Here is a 26,467-nt window from a genome sequence, read left to right on the forward strand (position 1 = left end):
ATAGTTGCCTCAGGGACTTATAGTGAGGATTGAAGTGTGCAAAATAGGACTGTCATGGAAGAGGAGGTGGAAAGATTTTAAGAACCAGGGCTTGTTCATGAACATAAGGAGGTGGAGGCTTCCAGGCCACTGGAGGCTTGCTCATGTGTGCCTACTGCAGCAATGGCATCCAACACAGGACCCACGTCAGCTCAATTAAACAAGGGCCCAAAGGAGAGGTGAGAAATAGGTGGTGGGTCAGCATTGATTGAGAACTATTTGAGGCTGATTGTTGCTGGGTGAGGGAGAGTATGACTTATATGACAACTGGATGGTTTGACTACACTCTGGTGGACACATTTACACTGAAGGACATTTGGGCACAAACACCTGAATGACTAGTACTTCGCATGTAAGGCAGAGTGTATAGGGCTCCGTGGGGGGAGGAGGGGAGGCATGAGTGGGGGAGGGGGTCTCGATGTGAGTGGAAAATATTGTATGAAATTTTAAAAGCTTAAAAAAATAGCTGCTTTTCATGATATGCCCTTGGTGTTCCTGCGTTTTTACCATGCCCATACATAACTTAAGCACTTCAACAAATATGTGATTGCTTAGCTTTAATTTAAAATTAGTTTTTCGTGCTGCTACATTAATCATGTGGTACGGTAGTCTAGAAACCAGGCAGCAATTCAGATTAGCATATCCTATCTAACCTCATCTTTTTTGAAATCTAAAATATTTGTAAAAATACACATTTCTAAATCCCTCTTCCGAAAGAAGTAGAGCAGGCCATGCACATATATAAATTTGCAAGCGTGTTTGCTAATGCTTATCATTATTATTTGGTAATCATAGGAAACACTGCTCCTGAATACGTTGACTGTAAATCTTTGGCGTTTTAAATTTTTCATTGAATCTTTGTGCATTTCATATAGTACAGCTTGATCACATTTAGACCCCTTCCTTACCTACACCCTTCCTCATCAGATTTCATGCATTCTTTTAAAAACTATTTGTTTATTTTTATTTTATGTACATGAGTGTATTGGTTGCATGTCTGTATATGCACCCATGTCGTGCAATACTCACAAAGATCGGAAGAGGGAGTTGAATGCCCTGGAACTGGAGTTACCGATGGTTGTTAGGCATCATGTAGGTGCTGGGAATAGAACCCAGGTCCTCTGAACAGCAATCAGTGCCCTTAAATGTTGAGCTCTCTCCAGCCCGGATTTCATGCATTCTTTTCATATGTACTAAGGTTTTGAGGCAGGTTCTCCCTACCCCAGCTGGCTTGGAACTTGCTATGTAAACCAGCCTGACCTCGATCTCACAGAGATACACCTGCCTCAGCTTCCTAAGTGGAAGTGCTGGGATTAAAGGCATGGTCAACCATGCCCAACTGATTGAATTTTTAATGGAGACATGAAATTGCCGTTTTGACAGATTTTACATGACACGCATATTTGCCTAGATTAGCTTGGGAGCATAAGAAATTTTAAATTAAGTTAATATTTTAATTATGCACTCTATATTCATAACATACTATGAATGTTTCATGTGTTTTGTTCGGGTTTTATATATGTTGTATTCAACATAATCAAAAAGCTGCAGTTATCACCCGGGGAACAATAAGCATGCTTTTCTTCCAGGTTCTTTTCATCTCATGTTTATCTATGAGTTCCTGCTTCATTTATTCTGCCTGAACTATTGAGAGCTGCTGTTATTTGTTCTATCTGGCAAGGGGGAAGGGTTCCAGGATAACCTAACAAGTCAACCACCAGAACCTGAATAAGATATTATAAGGGTCTATCGTTCTGGGTAGTGCAGTACTTCTTAATCATTCAGGCACATTTGAGTCATCTGTTGTGTAAACTGATTGTTCTATGTATCCCAGCCCTAGTCAACCAAAACTTCTGTCAATAGACTACAGGTGTCCATATCTCTTAATGGTAACTTCAATTTACAGATGAAAGTACAGAGTAAGAATGTATGGAAATTAAATGATGAAATTATGACCCTAAATTCATCTGAAATTCCATTCTTCCCTCTATACTTTTAACATCTCAACCAAACCTTGCATATTGTTTATTCCACTTTATTACTCCCTAAAAATACCCTCTTTATTTGAATGTGGAGGTGCGTACCTTTAATTATAGCACCTGCAAGACAGAGGCAGGCAGATCTCTGTGAGATCAAGGCCAATCTGATCTACATAGTGAGTTCCAGGGTGGTTGGGCTGCAGGGAGACCCTTTCTCAATACTCCCCCTCCCCAAATTTGTAAGTAGAATTGCATAAAACATCCCTTATCGTTACAGGACAGAGAGCAAGAGAAAAAAGCAAGGTGAGACAATACACACACACACACACACACACACACACACACACAGATGCACACACATAGTTTTACACAATTGAAAAAGACTCTTATCATTTGATGTCCTTTATGCTGTATTCTCCTCCATTCTGTTAGAAAATCTCAAGAAAAAAAAAACAGGTTTCACCTGATTGCTTATATTATTGCTGTTAATCTCTTAAACCACGCTATTTACCTTCTTAAAGGTCACCAGCAATACCTTAAACAGAAAATCCCTCTTCAATCAAACATGATTTGAGTGCCTAGTATTTACTTAGCACTAGGAATAAAGATTCAATTGCTATCTCATATTGCTTCCATGAGGTTTATAATGAGTGAGGAGGGTCCAATGTTATTATATATGCTCATAAATGATTTTAAAGCACAATGGAGACATGCCCACTTGAGGAAGTTTATCCAGAAGATATAAGGTCTAAGCTGTCTTGATTAGCAAATAGGAGTTAGTTAGATGAGGAAGGGTGAAATGGTGAAATGGGTTAGAAGTGGAATACAATTTGAAAACTATGTCACCAACACCTATGCAATGATGCCCTTCACAAAAGAAAAAGGACAGGACATTGTTGCAGAATTACTAAATGACACCATAGTATCAGATTTAATGGAATATTTTGGGGATTCTGTATGGTTAAAGGCAATGAAAACATGCTCATTTTTGTCAGCTAGGGATTGGAAATTTAGGCAGTGTGAATTTTGGATCAGAATTTATTTTGGATAGTCTTTATTTTAACATAGGAAAAACTGGAATATGATTAACTCCCTTCTCATGTATTCATGAGGAATAAACATTAAGATGCTTTTTGGTCCCATGGGCCTGGACTTTAAAAACACTCATGCAATGTCATGCATAAACAGTTTGTGTCATTATGCAGTAGAGGTGGAGGCCGTATTTGATTTTTTTAAAGAAAAGCAGGAAAGAAAATGTAAGGCAAATTAGGAGTCAATTTCTTCCTTGAGCTGCAAAAGTGATTAGTTAAGGCTATTCAGGTAGTAATAGAGATCAATGGAAGATAATAGAAGTATTTGAAACAACTTAAATAAAAGATGAGGTCCATGAATTTTCAGAATAAACATTTCAAGAAAAGTACACCAAAAATTCATGAATCTTTGTGGTTACCAAAAATAAATAATGGATATCTTATTAGTAGAACAACTTGTAGTGCATATGGATCTTTAACCATAAATGAGCATTTATAGTTCCCTTAATTATCTTTAATATAATGAAAACCTTACAGGGTGTTAATGAATCATACTATGACACATCTCTGAAGTGTTTCAAAACCTTTACATGTTTTAAAAACACTTTGATAGAGGCTGAAGACACAGCTCAGTAATTAAGAACACTAACTGCTCTTGCAGAGGACCTAGGTTCAGTTCCCAACACCCATATGGTGACTAACAACTATAATAACTCCTGTTCCAGAGGATTTCATATTCTCTTCTGACTTTGGTGGGCATTGCATGCATGTACATGATGCCCTTACATACATGTGCAGAAAACACTCATAAACATAGAATAAAAATAAGAAAATAAATAAATACTATTTTAAAAAAGCACTGTGGATACAGGAACATTATTCTGCTGTGATTCTTACCAGGATCAATTGTATGTCCATCATAAACTTCTGATGGTTGGAAGAAATAAATTTACAATTATTATTTTATGCCAAACTTGCATCACCATATGTTACTGACATTGTGAATGACCATCTAGATCCTAATAAGAATAATACTTTGCAATCCATTATATTTGAGTCACTTATACTTCAAGAAACCTGATAACTGTAATTATCTTCTTTACTACTGTTACCGAAGTACTTATACAGAAGTATTCCTCATAGTTTCAGAGAAGTACACTTGGTGATATTAAAGCACCATCAATGCCATGTTCAAGACAGTACTTGCTATTACACATCTCCAAGACATCTAGGAAAATGGAGTGCTACCTTTGCATTGTATTCATAGAATAGATTCAGAAAAACAAGAATTAAATCAGTCCTTTCCTAAATTGTGTGTCATAGGGAACTGGATAAGAGTCATATAAATAGAATGTTGAATAGGTGGAGACATCTCTTTAAGACAAATAGATATTTGGACATTGGCAATTGAATACAGTGAGTCAATTACTGAGAATTGGGATGGTTGCTGAAAGGGTGAATGGATTCAGGGGAAGTATACTGAAACCAGGATACTGAGAATTTGAGAACAGCAAAAGAGCAAGGATTTTTTTTTAATCCCAGGCAATGAAATAAGGCAGCAGAAAAAGAACAGAGAAATGTTTTCCATGAAAAGATCAGAGAGTTGGGTACTTAATGCATGACTGGAGTTGATGAACAGAAACAGGAGAACCACCTCTGCACATAGGAGACTAGAATACATGATACTGATTCAAGAAGGTTAGTGAGGTGGTTTTTAAGAGCTCTAGAGATGTTTTTTTAAGACTTATTCATTTTTTAGTTTATTTTTTGTGTGTGTGTGTCTGCATGTATCTTTAGGTGTCTGCAGAGGCCAGAGGTGCCAAATTACCTGGAGCTGGAATTACAGAAGGTAATGAGAAGCCTGATGTGAGTGCTAGGAGCTTTAGTCCTGTGAAAGAGCAGTGCATGTCTTAACCACAGTATCATCTCTCCAGCTCCATCTAAGAGAGTTTTCTTTATGTTTAATATGAAATTTATTAAACAAGTACTGTTGTGGTAATCATTGTTACTACAAAGAAAACATACTTGTTTGTCCTCTACGAGTTTTCAAACTCATAGAAATTACATTCACTTTTTAAAAATATTTTATTTATTACTATTTTTTGACTTTTATCTATCTATTTATTTATTTATTTATTTATACCCCCACTTCCCAGATAGCACCCTCCCAGAGCCTCCCTCCCCCCACTAGAGCCCTTATACTCTGATATCCCTGCTACTATCTGCTGTGTTGTCGGCACCCCCAGCCATTCCCCACTACTTGCCCTTCTGGTGAATCTAGTCAGCCTATCTAGATGTCTTTGTTTTAGGAGAGTTTTTAAACCTAGTTTTGTCTGTTTTGTTTGTGAACTATGCAGAGATGTCACAGGTAAAAGTGATAATACAGAGATGTGCTGGACATTTGAGAAAAGCAGAAGAGCTGAAGTTATCAGATTGAAAGTGGCCAAGTGAAATTATTATGAATTTATAGCTACCACACTACTATTCAAAGATATTGTCATAAACCTATAGTGAATCCAGAAGACAGAACTGTGCTATTTTCAGTAGCAACATAGTGCAACTTAAAGATTTTCATAGAATAGATGATAGGTGGGTTTAATCAGGTTGGGGGGTTACCAAAAATTAGCTTAATGGAAAAGATGGGACAAATAAATGAAATTTTTTTGCATGGAACCATGATGCTGGACAGCAGAATCCAAGTCATGCAAAAAGCAAAATGACACATTAGATAAGTAATGGACAAAGGAAAATCAGGGTTTGGGGAGATGGCTCAGTGGGTAAGTGCCTGCTGCAGTCTGAGGATCTGAGTTTGACTCCCTAGCATCCAAGTGAAATGCTGGATGTGGTCACAAATGTCTATAACCCTAACTCTGGGGGTTGGAGTTGCATTGGTGGACAGGTAATTGTCCAGCATCCACTCGCAAGTCAGTCTAGCCAATAAGTGAGCATGGGTTCAGTAGGAACACTATCACAAAACATAATATTGACAGAAATCCAGGATGACAAGCAATATCGACGTATGACACCCAGCACACATACATGCACACACGAGGCACACACAAACATAGTACACACAAAAAAGGAAAAGAAAAATCAGTAAGAATCAGTATAGAATATTTTGGATAAGTCAATAAATATATAAATAATTTGTATCAAATTGGGTAATAACCAGAAAGAATTATATTTGTAACCTAGAGGTTGAAAATGTTATAATTTTCAGGGCATTGTAGTCTAGAGTGTGACCCTGGGAGTGTGTATCTAGAAGAGGGAGACAGACAACAAAAGTAGGAGTAAAGGAGTTAAAGGATTTATTTGTGAAGATATATGTTGACCATTTTCTGGGGGTTCAATATTCTATCAAAGAAGAAAGGGAAAGAATTCTGGGAACCAGGAATTTAATTACTCACTTGGTGATAAATATAACAAAGTGTTTATTAAACTATGGTGCTACCTGTGCCAACATGTAGTATTTTAAAGAAGAAAAGAGATGTACACAAGAAGACGAAGAAATTATGAAAAAGTAAGTTATTTTTCCCTCCATAATCTTTGCAATATCAGGAACTGTGTGCAAATGTAAATTCATTGACAGTATTCAAGGGCAAAACAACCTCTGCATTAGTGAAGAAGCTGAAATTAGAATAATGTGGTGAGTGACACACACATGTCCATGCACAGCATGAGAAGAGCAACGATGAAATACGTGTCAGTGTCTGTGGGTGTGTTTAACTTTGACTAGTAGGTAGAATTAGCAAAGATGGAAGAGTGACAGTGTAAGAAACACAGCACTAAAGTGTGAGGACAGCTAAAGAGAGAGGAATGTCAGACCAAGTGAAAGGAAAGGTTGGAGAAAGTCTTAGAGTTCATAAACCATGTTAATGCCAAGACTACACATACACAATATTTCTCAGTGTTCCCTATTTATAAAATTAAATGCACATTTTCCATGTGGTTTCCAGTGCTCAATCTTCTTCAATTTCCCTGAGAATTCCACTGTACAGGAGCCTTGTAGGTCTCTGAAATCATTGGAATTTACTGAATATGCTGGACATATCAATAATAATTAGTGATTTACCAGCATTATTCCTTTCAATGTTTACTTAGATTTCTCCATTCTAGAATATGGCTTTGTGAAGAGTTTAATCTGTGCTTTATACTTCATTAAATTCATTCATATAACCCATAAAGTGTCTTTATAGTTAAGTGTTATTGAAGTAATACAATTGATGAACTATATAAGTGCTCATTACTTTGGTGCTGACTCAAAATTATTTTCCTAGTCAGAGACACAAAGTCAAATACACTTCTATAGAAAATCAAATTCTGTAGTTCAGCAAAGCATTATGGGTTAGCATCATTGTTTTAACTACAATTAAAAAGAAAATATATACTTAATGAATACCTCAAAAGAAACCCTCTCACAAGACAGCTTGGTATGTGGCAAATATTCATTGAATAATTGAGTTGTATAAAGATGACCAGACATCACAGATACTCTCAGCAATGACCCCACTAATTATCTGTTTAATTTAATATCACCCAAAGAGTGAGCAAAGGAGATTTGAAAGCTATCACACCAATATCCATTATCAATTTAGATTTCTACAGGTAAATCAATACTATTATTTTCATCACTGACGTTATCAACATTACTCAGTGAGGACTGGATGGAGCTCTTCATCTTTCAGTTTTCCCTTCTACTTCTACAGAATTACACATACCCAATTTCTATTCATGAGTTATTATTCACCATAAGTTATTCAGAAGTGCTTTTTGTTGTCTAGAAATGGAAGGAGGAAGTGCTCTGGTATCTACAGCATGTGTTTTTTCCTTCATCCTTACCATATGATGTCCAGGTAGCAAGTTTGGTCTTGTGTTTGATTTGATAGCAACACTCAGTGAGTTTCCACACCTATTATAGAAAATATTTGAAATATTTATTTAATCTTTAACACAAAATATATATTTCAATGCTAATATGAACAGATAATCAATGATGTAACAATTTACTTTTATAAATCAACAGGCAAACCAACCCTACATAACGCTATAAGTAAATAGTACTCAAAGTCACTTTGAATAGCCTCTGGCATATTTTAACCATAATCTGTTATGCTCTAACCTTCAAATTAATTAATAGTATTGTTTATTATTTACATTTTAATAGTATTTCTCTTACACACAGGTAAGGAATCTTGATACTATGTCTAAAGTAAAAATTCTTGAAAATATTGTATTTTGACCATTCTTGTGACTTCTATGCCCCTCCTCATTAAATAAACAAGATGAAACTTAAAAATAGATTGTCATTAGTGGCTACAGAATACCAGGACTAGACTGTGATTCTCATTTCTAAATGTGACTTTTCTCTCTGCTGCACTCCCAGACCTAGAATAAGTATTTATTCAACAATACGTATTCACTTTAAAAATTGATGAGGAATGTAAGGGTAAAGTTTGTTCTTTCAAAGCTTCAGGATATATTATATATCTGTATATCTGAAATATATTGAATCAATTAGGATTCATCTTGGAGCGCTTCATACTTCTTTCTTTAAAATACCAGGTCTACTTTACCTCGGTACCTGTGCAGTCTCCTTGACAGTGTGACTTGGTTGACTCTGTTGCTTGTGACAGTGAGGAAAGAATCTTGAGCAGGCAGGAATACTAGAGGAAAAAACAAATGTGGGCAGGGGAGGGTCTCTGAAAATGAAATTTAGTCCTTACTTTTTTAAACATTTATTTTTTATTGTTTGAGAATTTCATACACGCTTGTTTTGGTGAAACCCACCCTTTTATTCCCTCTCCTATTCTGCCCTCTCCCCTATCCTCTCCCACTACTTTCCTCTTCAAACTTCCTGTGCTCTTTTTCATATACTCACCGAGTCTATTCAGTGCTGCCTTTAAGTGCACGATTGTAGAGCAATCTACAGGAGCATGAATAGCCTCTCAGGGTCTCATCCCTGAAAGAAATTGGCCTCTATCCTCTAGAAGTCATCAATTGCCAATAGCCCCTGAGATATGGGTAGGACTTCATGAGTCCCACCCCTCCATGCTGGTATTTTGGCTTGCTTGATCTTGTGCAGGTCTTGTAAAGCAGTCACACATGTTTTGAGTTCATTCATGCAATGGCCCTGTCTTATCTAGGAAATATTGTTTGGCTGAAGGCATTCATCACCTCTGACTCTTACAGTCTTTCCACTCCTTCCGTAATGATCCCTGAGCACTGAGAGGAAGGGATGTGATATAAATGTACCATTTAAAGCTGAGCACTCCAGTCTCTTATTGTTTCCTTGTGGACTAGTTGTGGGTCTCCACATTAATCACTATCTGCTACAAAAAGAACTCTCTCTGATGAGGGTTAACAGATGAATTAAACCATGGGCATAAAGATTAGAACTTAGGAAGGTGTTCAGCACTATATCCACTCAGCAGAATAATGGTATTAGGGTCTCCCCTAGGGCCTATGACTTAGCTTTTGGTCAAAATTATCTACATCAGTTTTCTGCTTTTATCTTTAAATTTAAAACATTCTTATTATAGTATGTGTGTGGTAGGGCAAACTGTGGCATGGATTACATATGAAGGTCATATGGCAAATTTGTGGAGTTAATTTTTCCTTATACTTTTAAGTGGGTTCTGAGGATGGAACTCAGGTTACTATCTTTTACCCATAGAATCATTTCATAGTTCCCCCAGATTTGAGCTTAATCAAGTGTCATAAGCTTCTCAGTTTCCCAAGCACCCCCCCAAATAAAACATAATGCCATATAATATTTTTCTTGAATGTGAAATTGAAGGTAATATATTTTAACTATTCTAACAAAATTTTCACAAGAAAATATCAGCTCCCAGTTTGAGGATCAGGACATGGCAGAAAGAAAATCACCCCCAAATAGGTCCATATGTGTTAAAAAATATTTCAGATTACTTTGCCATTTCTCTCTGGCCTGTAGATGGAACCAGTTCTCTGAGGAGAAGTTCTGGTTTGACAGACACTGTAGCTGCAGCACCATTACTCTCTGATGCTCCTCTGGGTACTGCGGTATCCAGGTGCCTTGTCATGACAGTCTACGGTTCAGATTAGGACTTCCTTATAGAAAACAGTGGATATAGAATCCACACCAACTTATCAAACACTTAATTTGCTTTTTATTTTTCTATGTAATGAATTATTGACTTATTCAGGGAACTTAAATGTTACTCTAAGGTCTATGTCACCTTTGAAAAATTAATTCTCAGTTTTATATAAAAGTGGCACCTCTCAGTTGTCCTCTTTAAGTTTACCTTCCTACTTCATTTACCTTTGGATCATGCCACTTTGCCTTGTGGAATTTACATTCAATCTTTCAGGATATGAGCAAAGATTAGTATTATAAATTTCATATTAACCCACATCTGTTTTTATGCTTTTCAAAAGGAAAACAAATAATCCTTTATGTAAGAAATATTATATTTTGTATCTTTCCTTCATATTCTCTTCCATTTGTTCTTCAAAAGCAGCTTCTGTGGCACTTCCTCAGGGAATATCTTTCTGGCTGATCACCATCAAAAGAATTCTATATGCCACAAAATATGCTTGCATTTCAGTTATATCCATTCACTCCACTCTCTAATCCAATGTCCTCTCTTCTAAAGGTTATGAGTCTCAAGTGCAGGTATTGGCCCTTTCTATCCCTGTGTTCTGCTCACCTGTCACAATAGCTAAACCATAAGAGGCCACAGGGTAACCTTCGGTTACTTCAACACTCCTTTGGTAACTTTCGTCTTTCATTTTTGGAACCTTTGTCTATCCTTTCAAAAGTAAATGTAATCAAAGTTCCTGATCAGTTTTATGTGTATAACAACTAAATTTGATTTCATTATTTTAGATAGAAGATTTTAAAATATCACTTATCATTTCTTTTAGATTTTTTAATCAAATGGCTTTTAGCTTGAATCATTTGATCATTCACTTTGATAGAGTGACTTCAAGTCTGAAGGATTCAGTTAACACCTGAGTTCGTATGTAAAACACTAATGGTATTATCTCAGCTACGGTGTGATCATCAGCAGCCCTAACATGTATAAAGCATGAAAACATAAAATATCTACAACTCTTTATCACCATTTTCATCCTGTTTGTTAAGGCTCTCTTCATCATTTTATTAGCTCTGAACATATTCAAATAGAAGCAGCAACTGGAATCTTACTCTCTGAAGAAGCACCAGGCAACTGCATAGAGACATATCACAAAGAGAGCTCCTGTTAGAGTGAGGACTGCAAGAAACCAGCTGTCAGGCCTCCAATAGTACGAGATCTTCCTTAAGACAGAGGTAGTCATCTGAGAAAATGCAATAAATAGTTTACTAAGCATTAACACTGCAATTGAAAAGAAAAGAACAGTACATACTGAAGTTTTTGTTTTTCCTTCCTATATTACTGAATTGGAATTAATATTTGTAATTTACTTGAAAAATAAAAGATTCACATAGCTGGGGAAATGGCTCATTGGGTAAGAACACATGCTAAGGAAGTGTGTGGGTGTGAATTTGAATCCCTAGCCTCCAGTTTAAAAGCTGGTTATATTTGTGTCTGCCTATAACCCCAGGACTGGAGGGTGGGGACAGGCAAATTCCAGGAGTTCAGTGTTGAATCATCTTAGCTGAAACAGCAAGCTGCTGGTTCAGCAAGAGAGCCACTCAAGGAATAAGACATAAAGCAATAGAAGATACTTCATGTCCCCCTCTATACTCAACATGCAGGCCCGTGAATTGTGTGCCTACAACTGGGCAACATATAATACACACAACATAAATATAAACTCACATACAGCAAACTAAAGAGCATAATAAATTAATTCTTCTTTCTGATATTAAAAGCAAACTATTTTTCTCTGAAGCAGTGTCTTAGTTCACAACATGAGTTACCTGACAGAGTGACATCTCCAGCTCTGCACTTATAACAAACCTGACCTTGAGGTAAAAGTTCTAATCCCTACCCTCTTTATTCATGTATCTACTGTAACATTCAGAAAATTCTCCATCTTTATTTTCTTTAATCATGGTTGTTCCTACTGAGAAACAAACTCTTATTAAACAAGAACTATTTCTCACTCAACTTTGTGAATAGTATACAGATCTTGGTAGGGTTGTGTTGATGTGTGCTCGCTAAATGACAGGATGAAACAGCAAGTTCTTTATAGGGCAAAACATTATTTCAAAACATGAGCCACAATACTGTTGGCTTTTTTCTGTTTCTTCCCCATAAAATCACAGAAAGTTTTTTCCCCTATATAAATTTCCATTACCATCTAAACTGTGGCCTAAGACGCTACCAAGATAAACTCAACAGATTATAACCTAAAGCACTTGACTAAGGAGCAGTATTCTCCAGCAGATGGCAGCATAAGATAGGTTAAATTTTGTAACATTCATTAGGCAGGACAGTTAAGGTAAAGTTATTTGTGAGTCTGGATACATAGAAAGCAAGGAAATAAATAGGGGGAAAAATGATGGTAGGGGGAGACCTTTGCAAAGGAGGATCAGCCAGTGACAGAGGAAACAAAAAGGGCCTTGCTTACCTGATTCGGTGAAAGGAAATGATTCTTCTGTTGGATTTGGGTGGTTGTTGAGATTAAACCTTGTGTGACTAGCCATTTGAGATTAAACCTTGTGTGACTAGCCATTCTATTATGTAATACACTAAGGAGGGCATGTCTGAACAAAGACAGGTGGGGAAATCAGACAATGCCCCAGAGTGTCACTACTTGTGAAATGCTCTGCTCTAATTTTCATAAATAAACAATATTGTGCTGCATTTCCAAATAATAGTAAACCAAAAGGATGACAAATGTTTGGTTTGTCACTTAATCACACAGCTTTCTTTTCAGATCCTTTAAGAAATAGTTAAGCATGGAGGTACACCCTTGATGCTCCAGTTGGGGGAGGCTGAAGCTGGTAGATCACTTGATCCACAGAGTTTAGAGTGGGCAACATAGCAATACTCCCTCTCAGAAACAATGATGATGATGATGAGGATGATGATGATTATGATATGGGCAACAAGCACATTTGCCAGCCTATACTTATTTATCTTCTTCTACCCTCCATCCCTCCTTCTCTTCCTTTCTTCTAACTAGTATTTATTAAATGTTTGTTATGCTCCAGGAATCACTATATAAAGGACACATAGAACCATTAAGCAAAAGAAAGGCAGGCATAGCCTGTATTTACCAGACACTGTGGGCCATGATTGGTGCCAAAGTATGTTACCTAGTAACTTCCCCTACTTCTCATGTCAAAGGAGAGGGATTCACCAAGGCTAGTCTGCAAGGCAGAAGCTGAAAGGAAGGCTGTGTCTGAGCATCTTGTCCAGTACCAGATCCACAAGTAGCAGAACTGGGTTCACATACAGATATGTGTCCCAAAGGCCACATTTTTTCAGTGTAATAGGCTACTTACCCTCAAAATTAAGATATAAGAATATTAAGAAAAAAATCCAATCTGCAGCAAAGCATCAAGGCACCATCTTACAAATGGCCACCGTGGCTCTCATGTAATTATACTGTAGAAAGCTAACAGCATTTGAAAATAGCCCAGAGTTCTTGTACTTGACTTGCCTAATGACAAGGAAAGATTTAGTGTTTCTTTTTTCTCTATTTTGTCTTTTCATTCATCTGCTCACATAAAATGCATCTAAAGCCTTTGTCTTGAAAAAGACATATTTAATTTTCAAATATTTCAAAGACTTCTCATACAAGATGGGATAATACTTTGAGTTGTGTTATCAAAAGATCAAAATCTACCTACAGGGATTAAATATAATATTAATGGTTTCTATTTACAAACCATGTTTATTACAAGAGCTTTCATGTCTCTTCTTTCATTTGATCCTTACAATAACTTTTGTACAATGAGTACAACTGTTGTAATATATCTAGTAATCCCTGAACACTGGGTAAATATTTAAATGTGTATTACGTGCAAGCTGAACTCCCTCTCTACACACTTTCAATTGGTGATTCAAAACAACTTGAAAGGATTCAACATGATATTTCATATTCTCAATGTTGGTGTGGCTTAGTAATTCATCACTTATGTGCTAATAGTCTTAAAATCTCCAGAGCATAATCACCACGAGGACAAGGGACTTAGCTCTGGCCTTGCACCTTGTCTTCCACCCAACTGAAATTGCTGCCTGTGTTTTTTCCCTTCTATTCTATAATCTGATGCACCTTTGAGTCTACAACTCTGAATTATATTGGTATCATACAAAAAGACAAAGTTCCAAGTCCATAGCTTTATCTGTCTTCCTTAGAACTGCTTGACTGTCCCTGTCACGGTCCTCCTGCCACACACTTGACCACTTGACTGTACTCCCTTTATGAATGAACCACATGCCTCACATCTACACTCCTCTATGCTGATGCTGCTAATGAGTCTTTCCTTTTATTTTATCAAAGGCCTACCTAAGATTCCACTATCTCTTCTGCGTCTCAGATGTTTTGTGCCAGAATTTGCTACACTCTCTGCCCTATAGTCATTTACTCTTCCTTTGTTGCACTTATCAAAATTACTTATAAGTTAATTTACTGGAAACCAATCTCTAAACGTACTGGAACCGCTTAATCATTGTATGATATGACCTCTTCTTCTTTATATTTCTTCTCTTTCACAATCCATTCACCATTCAGAAGATTCCTCAAACTTCAAGTCTTTCTCTGCCTTTAATAATCTTCCTGATTCTATCACTTAGTCTGTGACCTTGAGAACAGAATTTAAACTTCCATTGTATCCATTAACTTTTTTGTAATAGGAGGGAAAAAATGATCAATCTTTTGAATTGATTAAATCAAATCATGGATTTGTTCAATGTAAACAGTGTGCGAATACTAACAAACATGAATTTATTACTAGGTTAAGAAATCTTACTCAAATATTAATTGCATTATGTTCTCCTAAGGATACTGACTTCAGATACGAAATCTTGAATGTGTGGAATTCATTTTAGATCATGTATTTATTATTATCACCATGTGTCCTTTCTAAATTTGCTTTGAAGCATTGTATGAAACACGTTTCCAATGCTTTCCTGTTTGCCTAAGGAGACAACTCATAGACACCCACACAGTCAAACACTTGGGCAGTGCCTCTTCCCAGTGATCAGGAGTGATGCAGTGAATGGCTCATATTTGCAGGACTTTGTTATGTCATTAGATGTTCATCTCACCATTAGGTAAAGCACTGGTGAAAACAGAAGAATTTTCCCTCTGTCACTTAGTCATACACTAAGCGTCTTACAGCTGCATGCAATTAATTTAGTTTGATTCATAACCTTAATTACTTAACTTGTTATGCTTTATGGAAAAGGGAATAATAATCTCTCCTGTCATGAAATCTTTCATCAGTGGGTATTAGAGTCACAACAGATGTCCAAGTCTAAAACCTAGTAGATTACAATTTACATTATTTCTACAACTTTCCAAATTATTTTATTAACACTGAATACTCTTTTAAAAGATTGTCAATAAATATTTTAAAAATGTTCTTGGTTCCTTAAGAATTTCATACAGTATATTTTTTTATATTCAGACACCCTTCCTCCCCTCTCCACCCCAGCTTACTAATTCCCCAACCTTGGCTTCATGTCCTCTAGTATTTTTATCTTTTTAAAGGCCTATCAAGTCTAATTTGTGTTCCTCAAATGACTGAAGTTTTTAATTCAGGTTTCTATATTGTATCTCAAATTCATTTCTAAATACAGACTAGACTTCTATTGATAATGTTAGTTTTTTAATAGTAAACTTGTTAATTTAAGCAGACATCATGGTGTTACCCACTTGCTTAAGAAATAATAAAAAGTTATGAAATAAATCATTGACAATTTTAGTATTATGTAGAAGGCGTAGAATTTTTCCCTTAGTGGAGATTATAAATGATATCTAGTGGTTCGTGCCTGATGCTTTGAAACAATCTGCTGTGCCTTTTCAATCAACTAATAGGCATGTATAAAGAATGCTAAGGATTAACTGCATCTTATGTTCTGACCACTGTGCTAGGAGGAGCTGTTAATAATCTCTATTGACAGACTGGAAACTGAGGCTCAATGCGGTAAGTGACTCAGCACAGGTCTCCAGAGTAATAGAGGAGAAGAGCTGAGAGTCAAGCCAGGACCTGCCTAATTACTAAGGCTACTCTTCATGCCACTCACTTGGACCAAAGATTGTTTGCTATCAACACGAAACTATTTTAGCAGAAACTATGTAACCCGAGATGATAAAAGTTTAAGAATTTAAAGTTAGAAGTATTTGCTGAGCATTCTTATAATAATAACAATAATAATAATAATAATAATAATTTTTATTATATATTCAATATGTATAAATTTTGTTCAATTATATTTAAAGTGAACTGCTTGTTTGCATTTTTTAAATTTTATGTATATGAGCATTTTGCCTACAAGTAAGTACCCCAAGTGCATGCAATATCTGTGGAGGGCAGAAGCGGGTGTTAGATATCCTATAATTGTAGCTAAGGACCCTTGGTAGCCACCATATAAATGCTGGGAACTGAACCGGGGTCCTCTGTAAGAACAGCCAGTGCTCTTACTAAACTGAGCCATCTCTCCAGATCCTGCTTTAAAAAAAAAAAAAAAAAAAACAATAACAACAACAAAATAAACTATGATACTGCTCCATAAGCTTCTTTTTCACCCTCATATTCTAGTGTTAATTCAAATAATATACGTCATTAAATGTGGAAATTACTGCAGAAAAGACGGAAAGAAACAAAATATTGAAAACACAAACAGAAGTTTCTGCCAGATGTAATAGTGCACACCTGTAATCCTAGAACTTGGGCGATTAAGGCAGAAGAAGCTCAAATTGAAGGGCAGATCGGACCACATAGGGAGTTTGAGGGAAGCCACACTGCATAGCAAGAGTCTGTCTCAAATAAATGAATACGATAAAAGTACAATACTATGAAGGACAGAAGTTTAAGGCAATTGATTGTCTTATTTTTCTAAACTAGAAGTCTGGGCCATGTCAAGAAGTTAAAGTTTAAGAAAGCAAATTAAAATGAAATAATTTAGTACATTTCCTTCATCAGTGATTTGCCTCACTTTAGTTTCTCACATTATCATCTCTGAAGATCATGAAACTCCACCCTGTATATTTTGTAAAATATTAAACACCATTGGCTTCTAGTCCAAATTTACAAATTATTTTTAAAAGTGAATTATCTATAGTACCAAGATTCCAAAATGTCTGTCTCAAAATGAGATACTTTTAAAAAAATATTTTATTTGTTATTTTTATTTTATGTGTATGAGTGTATTGCCTGCATGTATGTGAGTGCACCCGTGTCGTGTCGTGCAATGCCGCGGAGGTCAGAAGAGGGCTTCGGATTCCCCTGGAACTGGAGTTAAGGATGGTTCATAGCCACGTTGTGAGTGCTGGGAATCAAACCCGGGCCCTCTGCAAGAGTAGTCAGTGCTCTTAACCATTGAGCCATCTCTCCAGCCCCAAAATGAGATACTTTTAAATTTGATATCAACATACCGAAAGATGCAGATATGTAAGGAATTGTGTAATAAGCATTGAGAATCAACATCAGGAACTGAGCATTGATTCCGTTGTACTTCTGCCTACCTTTATTGTTGACTGTAAAATTTGTTTCAATGTTTTTATTGTAGAAAAACATACATAGTCAAGCTATATGAATATTTTAAACTAGAGAAAGGACAATTTTTGAGACTTTTGTGGAAACTCAGTAGATATGACCAAATATGATTTTAATTTTTATTGGGGAAAGAGTAATTTTTCTATAAGACTGTTATTTTGTAAAGCATATAAACTAACAAATAAGAGACTAATATAGCTAATATTCTTTTTGTAGGAAAACACGACTATCCTTAAAACATATTAATTTCTAAATTATTATTGAAAAGTCTTGGAAAGTTCAAAAATGAAACATATTTCTTGTCAAGGATGTAATTCACTTGTGAAATGATAAATATACCTTGTTGATCAATGTTGTACATGCCTTTTAAAATAGTATCTGTCCTAAATCTCTTTAGTTAATCTGTATTTATTTTCTCATGGGAGTTGGATGACCACAGAAAGCAAGAATTGAATGAATGAAAATATGATTTTTGCTTTTTAATCTTGAAGTTAACTTTTTATGACATGGTGATTGTAATATAACACACATAAAATTAATGCTAAAACACTTGCCTAACATGTCACTTCTCAACATGGTAGAAAGTGAAATGTTTTCAAGGTCACCAAGAACCTTTACTCCCAATGCACCCCTGAAGAAAGAAACGGAGTTAGCAATATAGTCCCCATGTCTGCAACTTAAGAAAAATTACCTCATCTCTTAGGTAAAGGTTCAACATAAAGAGATTCAAGAAGACATGTAGCAAATATTTCTATCTCCTTCTATAAGTTCAAGGGACATGTTATTATTCATTTGTGTGGGGGTGATACCAACATCACACCCTAACATGCATGTGTCCTGCATCCTATTACAGCAGGTAAAATGGATATGTTTCCCTTCAAAGTGCTTCTTCACAACCTCTTCTCCCCAATCACAAAGATTTCATATTCATCATCAATTCACTTTACATTTAAGTTTATTGTATAATGTCATATAATATATGCATATTTATTACAATTCTGCTACTCCATTAAAAAGTTATAACTTGCCACACCTGTTGAAGCATGCCCTGTCATCACAGCTAATAGGAGCCTGAGGCAATAAGATTACAAGTTCATGGCCAATTCTTGGCAGTTTAGTGTACCCTCGAAATAAAAAATAAAAAGAGGGCTAAGAATGTGGAGTATTGACAGAGCCCTTACCTGGTATGTTTGATGCCTAAGGTTCAATTTCCAGTTTCAGAAATTTTTTATGTATTATATTTTCCTTTATCCCCCATAAAAATATTGTAAACCAATGCTCAGTGCGGTGTTCAAGATGATTTTTACCTGTTCTTGAATTAATGCAGTTTAAGGTATGCAAAATTAACTGAAAACCAGAAAAATATGGCCTCTAGAACTAGACCTAAGCTGGAATTATGATAGTCATTTAATTTTGACTAACCCATCTCTGTTTGGGGCAATGATGCATAGGGTTGTTATTAGGAATCCAAATACTTTCACATGAGTTCGTAGCATTCCTTAGGGAATCAGTGTATGACCACTATTACTATAGCTCTTATGCTCATATTTCGGAGAAAAATCAATGGGAATTTAGTTCAAGAGGTGGAGATACCCCAGTGATCACAATCACAAAATACCACAGTGAGCACCACTTTCTTAACTAAGGCAGAGTGAGTGTTAAAGGCACAGCACTTAGCAAGTAAAGTGCTAATCCCTGCTCTAGTTTTATAAAAGTGAAGATTAGATTTAGAGCTGGATGTAGAAGCACACACTTTAGTCTAGCACTCCAGCCCCTGAGGCAGGGTGATCATCAGTTTGGGGTGGTTCTGAGAAAAATAGTGAGACTCTGTTTCAAAACACAAACAACAACAGCAAACCAAAAATTCAGATAAGGTATGTTTATAATTCCAGCATTTATGAGGCAGGAAGATCAGGAATTCAAGGCCAGCTTCAGCTATATAGGGAGGTCGAAGCCAAATGGGTTATATGAGACCCTGTTTAAAAATCAAATCAGTGGTTGCAGTAGCATAGCCCTTTTTTTCCCAGCACTCGGGAAGTAGAGATAGGTGGCTCTCTCTGAGCTTGAGGACAGCCTGGTCTGCATAGTGAACTCCAGGTCAGCTGGGGCTACAGGGATGCCCTATCTCAAAAACAAATAAACAAACAAACAACAACAACAAAACAAGAAAAATGCATAACCAAACCAAAGAATAACCTGAAAAGAAAATGATACACTCAGGTTACCAGTGGATTCTCTGGGTGCTCTTGACACTTGAAATGGCCTTTGTTCTACACTATTCTTTGAAATGAAGAGAATATAAAACTGCAAGCTCTTGTCCTTTGTGGGTGGCTTTTTTTCTCATAAGCACTAGCTAATCCTACTTCCTTTAATTTTTTTCCCTACCTTCCTAAGTTTACTAAAGAATAAGATGAAAGGATGCAATAGTGTGCTAACCGACCAACTCTAAAAAAGCAAAGTCCTGGGATGTGGTATTTGTCAGTTTCTGTTATATAAACATCCATACGGTGCTTGATATAAGATTTATTGATATTACAGCTGTATGCATGTTTTATATGTATATATGTATGTATTTATTTATGTGTGTTTTGCCTGCATGTATGTAACTGAAACAATTGTGTACCTGGTGGCCATGTAGATCACAGAGGGCATCAGATCCTCTGGAACTGGAGCTACAAATGGCTTTGAACCTCCACGTACATGCTGGGAACCAAACATGGGTGCTCTGAAAGAGCAGCAAGCACTCCTAACCACTTAGCCATTTCTGCAGCCTCCCCTGGTAGATTTCAGTCCACCAAAGATTTAAGAAGAGAAGAAATTTTCTGAAAATTTAACAATGGGCTCTCATTAACTGGATTGAGTCAACTTTGACACAATACTGATTCAAATTATAAGCTGAGAACAAGTTCTAGGGATATCTAATTGCAGATTATCTTGAAATGTATAATGATAAAGTGTTGGTTTGAGTGAGTCAGAACCAACCGTGAACATGTAGTGTGTCATTGCAGTGAGCACAGAGGAAAGCAAGCGCATGGGATTAGAAATAACACCATTGCCTTTAAGCCATGATAGCTTTAGGATTAGTCTTTTACGTTCAGATTATGTTAAAGACATGGGAGAAAACAGTTTTTGTCATTTCATGCTCTGAATGCCTTTTCTCAGTTCTTCACTCATGCAATAAAATCATTTTCATTATAGAGAAACACATCATGAAATATGAACGTGTTATCAGGAAAAACTGATGAAAAGATTGGACATAATTATTTATAGACTTTCTCCTTTCTATGTATATGTTGAAATCAGAGTAAAAACCATAGTTGTAAATTAGGATGATTTAAAACCTCTACCATCTTCCCCATTGTCAAAATAGACGTTATTTCTGGAATTTTTATTATGGGCTCAATTTGCTGAACACAGATAGTCTCAGGAATTTTGATTCATAATTCCTTTGGGGAATTATATTTGCAGGAAATAGTGTCTAGCCAGTTACCTCATTGTCTCTTTAGACAATGTAGATTTAAATTGGAAGGATTTAATTCAGTTCAAGAAAGACGACTTTATGTCTTTCTTCTTTACCTGCCCTGAGAGGAAAGCTCTGGGTGAGCAGGTGTGAGTAATCAGGAGTCGTTTTACAATGGCTCTGTTTATTTTAATCAGTTGAAGTCTGGGATCATTTGTTATTAGCTTTTTAACTAATTTGCTCTACACTTAAAGTTATTTCTTCTTGTTTCTTTTAGGCATTGTTTTACTCCTAATATCTGTCATGCCAAGTGTCACCATTTTTAAGGAGTAATTTATATTGTTCTCTGTAGTTATGTAGCATATCTGACTTTGTTTACTTTATCCTAATGGACATAAATTTGTTCATGGAAACATATTTTACAAATTTAAACACACTGATATGCCCTTGTTTTTAGTCAGGATTTTATAGTCTACATTCAATAAATGGTTTCTACAAGCCTCTGAAATGTAATATAAGATTGTGTACACATACTTCTGTCTGAATTGTTCTGCAGAGAGGGACCATAGATTTCATCAGATTCAACAAATAGTTCATGACCTCCCAAAACTCCCAATTAAGAACAGTCATATACCTTTTTATAGTAACGTATGATGCTGGTTCTTTGACTTATCAAATGCTATACCTTGGATTGTAAAATGTGCAGAAGTTCTTATGGAATGCCTTCAATAGACTACAATTTATAAGATGTGCTATGTATTTTTCAAAAACTTGCATGAAATTTTTAACTCTCTACATTTACAGTGAATTTCAGGCTGAATATGTGTGCATCCTACAGTGTTTATTATGTACTTAAATTACTTTTTAATTACCTTAAGCTTATTATTATCTGAACTTGATTTCTCTAAAACTCACAGGCAGACATTGTTAGCAATCTGAATTTAAGCATTTTCATTTTTCTAGTGAGTTTTTATAGTTATATTTTAGAAGATGATAAGATTCTGGGAGTGTACTTTGACCAATTTGAAATGTTTTTAGTTTTCATATCTAATTCAACTTTCAAAACCAAAAAATCTGGTTTGTAACAATAATAATGAAAAAAGATACAGCTTAAAGTAATAGTGGCTAAATCCTAAGAGAAATTATCTTTCCCATGATATATGCACATACACACACACACACACACACACACACACACATATATATATATATATATATATAGTCCATGCACAGTTTTGCACAAAATACATGATACCTTCTATTTCACATATATATTTTTAATGTGTCAAGTTATTTCTACATGAAAGCCTTATTTGGAGGATTCTTTTATCTAGATTTTTTAAATGAGGCCTTAATTGTTTTTATAGGCACTTCTTTCACAATCCACATATTCTCTTATTTATATTCAAATCACATATCTCATATTCAAATCACAGTATTCTCTTAATATTTTATATACCCTTATGCAAAAATCATCAGTCACAGAAACGTCTGATCTTACCACAAGTACCATATCATTCTCTTTAAAGCCTCTATGATTGGAGAATAAAATCCAAAATACTTTATGATTCTGAAAAACATCTATTATTGAAGCCATTTCTAGTTAGTTCTCTTGTTACCCATTTTTCTTTAACTTGTTCAACATTGTATACCAATAGCTAGCCAGGCAGTTGGTAAACAGACAGCGGAAGACATATATGATCTTTATCTGATAATTTTATAATATACTTAAATTTAAATAATAGCTGGTCAGTGAAATTTTAAGAACTAGCTAATAATATGTAGATGCTTTTATGTCTACCTACTCATTCTCAAGCAAGCAAGTTAAAGTTATAAGTCCTTGACAATAATTTTTTTCTTTCTCTACAATAAACAAATTGAGCTATAGGATTTTTATGGTCACTTCTGGTTTGGTAATGTTTTCTGCAGTGAGACGCACACATATCTCCCTGCAGAGATGCAAGCATTGCATAAGAACACATGCCAGCATTAAAGCTGACGTGGTTTGTGGAGGAAAGCACTTATTTCTTGGAAATAAGCTCTTAAGTCACAGGTTGGTAATCATTTCCAGACAGCTTTAATTGTTTTACCTCTTTCAGAAAGCCTAGTGCACTTTACCAAGGGAAGTGTATGGATTGCAATACACTTAGCTCAAGTACAATTTTTTTTTAGAAATCCTTTCACATTTTGTTGCAAAATTGTTTATCTATTATGCTTTATTATAATACCTTCTGTTCTGCTCAATTTTGCTCTTAATTAGCCTTTGGGATAGTAGTAAGCCTAAGTTAAGAGGGTTGTTTTTATCTCCAATAGCAGTGCAGGCTAAAATAATCTTAGAGAGGAGTAAGATCAAGCAAAGGAAACTGACTCTGAACAGAGAGGTGAGGTTCATGTGGATCCAGAAGTGAAAAACAATATGTCTTAGCTCTTTGGGATGCTACTCTAACAGTCCATCATATTACCAAGATAATAAGGTATTAGGCAATATTTACTTGACTTATAAAATGACTTAAAACATACTCAAGGAATATGAAAGAAACATCCATGTTCATATAGCTTCCCAGTGTGGGCACAGGGCTAAAACCTAATTATTGCTAAGTAGAAAAATATTCTTCTTAAAATCATAAATGATTGTACTTTACTGTATAAAAAGGTATGACTAGAAATTCCAAAACAGGGGCTTGAGAAATGCCTCAGTGGTTAAGAGCACTGACTGCTCTTGCAGAGGACTGGGGTTCAATTCCCAGCACCCACATGATGGTTACTGTCTTTAACTCCAGTTCCAGGGGAATCCAAAGCCTTCTTCTGATCTCTGTGGCATTGCACAACATGGGTGCACTCACATACACACAGACAATACACTCATACACATAAAATAAATTTAAAAATTATTTTAAAAAGATATTCCAAAACAAATAACAAAGCTTTAGACAAAACCTAAGACTATTCATTACGAAAGTTATTTGGGGGAATAATTTAACTTGTTAAGCACTAAAGTACACCTTAGGTTATTTCTCTGTGGTGGTTGTTGTTGTTGTTGTCGTCGTCATTGTTTTTAGAAAACCACTGGACATGTCATCAGCTAGCCCCACGCCCATTAATTGTTAACTTATGCTTTATGTTTCTTGGTTTTCTTTGATCTTCATTTACCTATTCCCACCTCAGATTATTCTGAAGAAAAAAAATAGACATCATTGTATCATTAAATGAATTCCTAATTCTAATATATTTTATTGTCTCAAAAACTTTCTACAAATTATTTTTGTCTTATTTAGGAATTTTTCCCTATGTCCAAATTATAAAGAAAGTCTCATGTTCTTCCAGTTTGTCTATTTATAGTCTGTTGTTCATCTGACTTGATTTGAAGATTGTTCCCATCTCACTAGCACATAGTACCAGTTGTCCTGTGCATTTATGCATCTCCATCATTTTCTTTTGCTGTTGTTTCACAAGAGCATTTCAACATTTGATCATATATTTGACTATGAAACAAGTTTCAATAGATTTTGGTGGATTAAAAACAGCAGGATATCATGTCTGATATAAATGATTATATCAGCAATCAGAACAGATAACTAGAGAGTTCCTCATATCTTTAGAATTTGAAGCAATTTGAATTATTTTGAAATGAATAATAAAAACACTAAACAAAAAAACTGTGGTGGAGCAAAACAGAATTGACATATGTAGGTTTTCATTTCGTTATAGGGTACAAGATGGGCAGGATTTTTCTTTTATCAACTTAAAGGTTTCCATTTATATGACTTCCATCATTTTCTTGATAAAGTCAACTGTTAAAAAGACACTCTTTTGAAGGAAATCTTGCTTTTTATTTGTTTTAATTGTTTCTTGTTATATTTGGATTTTATGTAGCTTGTCTACATGTGTTCAGTGTAGATTTCATTTTTGGTAGAACTATAAGACTTCTTCAACTAATAGTTTGATAGATAAGCATTTCTTTATCTCTGGCTCTTTTCACATAGATCTTTAGTCTCTCTGTCTCTCAAGTTAAACTTTTTTCATTCTAATTATCATTGTTCTCTATGTCTTAACACTTTCCATCATACTTCCTATGTAAACATTATCCCTAATAAGTTCTTCTGACCTAGGTCCACTCTTAATGATCTCTTCAAGTGTTTATGACTAGTCATGAAACCATTTAACAAGTTGCAATTTCAGTTACTGTACCTTTAATGTCCAAGTATGTTTGAAATGTTTTGTTATCTATATAGTCTCCAATATTGTCACAATATTTCAAACTTTGTTTATATCTCTTGAACTTATTCACTACAATTATTTTACAGTTTTTGTTTAACAATCATTACTTATACTGTGTTTGGTTTTGACTTCTTATGTCTTTTCTGGTGGTTTGAATGAGAATGTCCCCCATAGGCTCAAAGTATTTGGACATTTTGTCCCCAGTTGCTGGCACTGTTTTGGGAGGTATTAAAGCTGTGGCTATGTGGAGGAAGCACGTTATTGGTAGTGGATGTAGAAAGTTAAGACTTGATGTCTCCATGTTCTGACTTTTTTCTAGTCCCTTCCAAGTCTATTTTCTAGTTTCCTGTCTAGAACTTGTAATGCTAATTACTCTTGCCTTTACTTCTCCTTCACATCTCCTATTCATGATTCAAGGACTTTCTTCTTCCCTTGGAGATAAGAGTTGTGCAATTTGGGAGACTTTTAGATAGACCTACTGAAGGGGTACTCCAATTGCCTCGCCCTGTGTCCCTGTTCAGCATGGAAGAAGCCAGAGTGGTCTGCATCCCTATTCCCTATTGGCAATTCACCCCTTCAGAGGATGGCGTAATAAGATTAGGAGGTAGGAATTGGCTAGGCAGTTAGGGTAAAAAAGTCCCCAAAGAAATGTATCCAGTTTATTGGCTAAAAGTCAAAATGTCCTTGGGCCTATTAGCAACATACTCTGTTCCAAGGGCCAAAAATGTCAAAAGTATCAGGGAGCTTGTGTCTGATCCTTAAAAGACTTTAGGGTTACCTCTTCAGAGGGGGGAATGTTGGAGGGGAGGGAGTGGGCATGGATTTGATCAAAATACCTTATATACATGTATGAAATTCTCAATAAAGTTTTTGTAAATTTTTTTTTAAAGAGAAAACCCACAGAATGGGAAAAAATCTTCACCAGCAACACATCTGACAGAGGTTTAACATCCAGAATATATATGAACTCAAAAAACAAAGAATTAAAAAAGGAAGTAACCCAATTAGAAGATGGGCTAAGGAGCTGAACAGAGAGTTCTCAAAAGAAGAAATAAAGATGCCTAAGAAGCATCTTAAAATG

At 35.5% G+C, this 26,467-nt stretch overlaps 1 protein-coding gene across 1 annotated transcript in view; it reads right to left on the reverse strand.

Annotated features, from left to right (window-relative positions):
• Positions 1 to 26,467, reverse strand: part of LOC115069590 (protocadherin Fat 3-like) — a 122,484-nt gene that overhangs the window by 2,750 nt on the left and 93,267 nt on the right. Inside the window, exons 20-22 of the mRNA XM_029561546.1 lie at positions 11,238 to 11,368; positions 8,631 to 8,712; positions 7,889 to 7,958 (exon numbers count right to left, since the gene is read on the reverse strand). Of these exons, the coding sequence (XP_029417406.1) occupies positions 7,889 to 7,958; positions 8,631 to 8,712; positions 11,238 to 11,368 (283 nt within the window). The remainder of the gene's footprint in view (positions 1 to 7,888; positions 7,959 to 8,630; positions 8,713 to 11,237; positions 11,369 to 26,467) is intronic.

The sequence above is a fragment of the Nannospalax galili genome, unplaced genomic scaffold (assembly GCF_000622305.1).
Source record: "Nannospalax galili isolate Female #2095 unplaced genomic scaffold, S.galili_v1.0 scaffold973, whole genome shotgun sequence".
NCBI classification, from domain to species: domain Eukaryota; kingdom Metazoa; phylum Chordata; class Mammalia; order Rodentia; family Spalacidae; genus Nannospalax; species Nannospalax galili.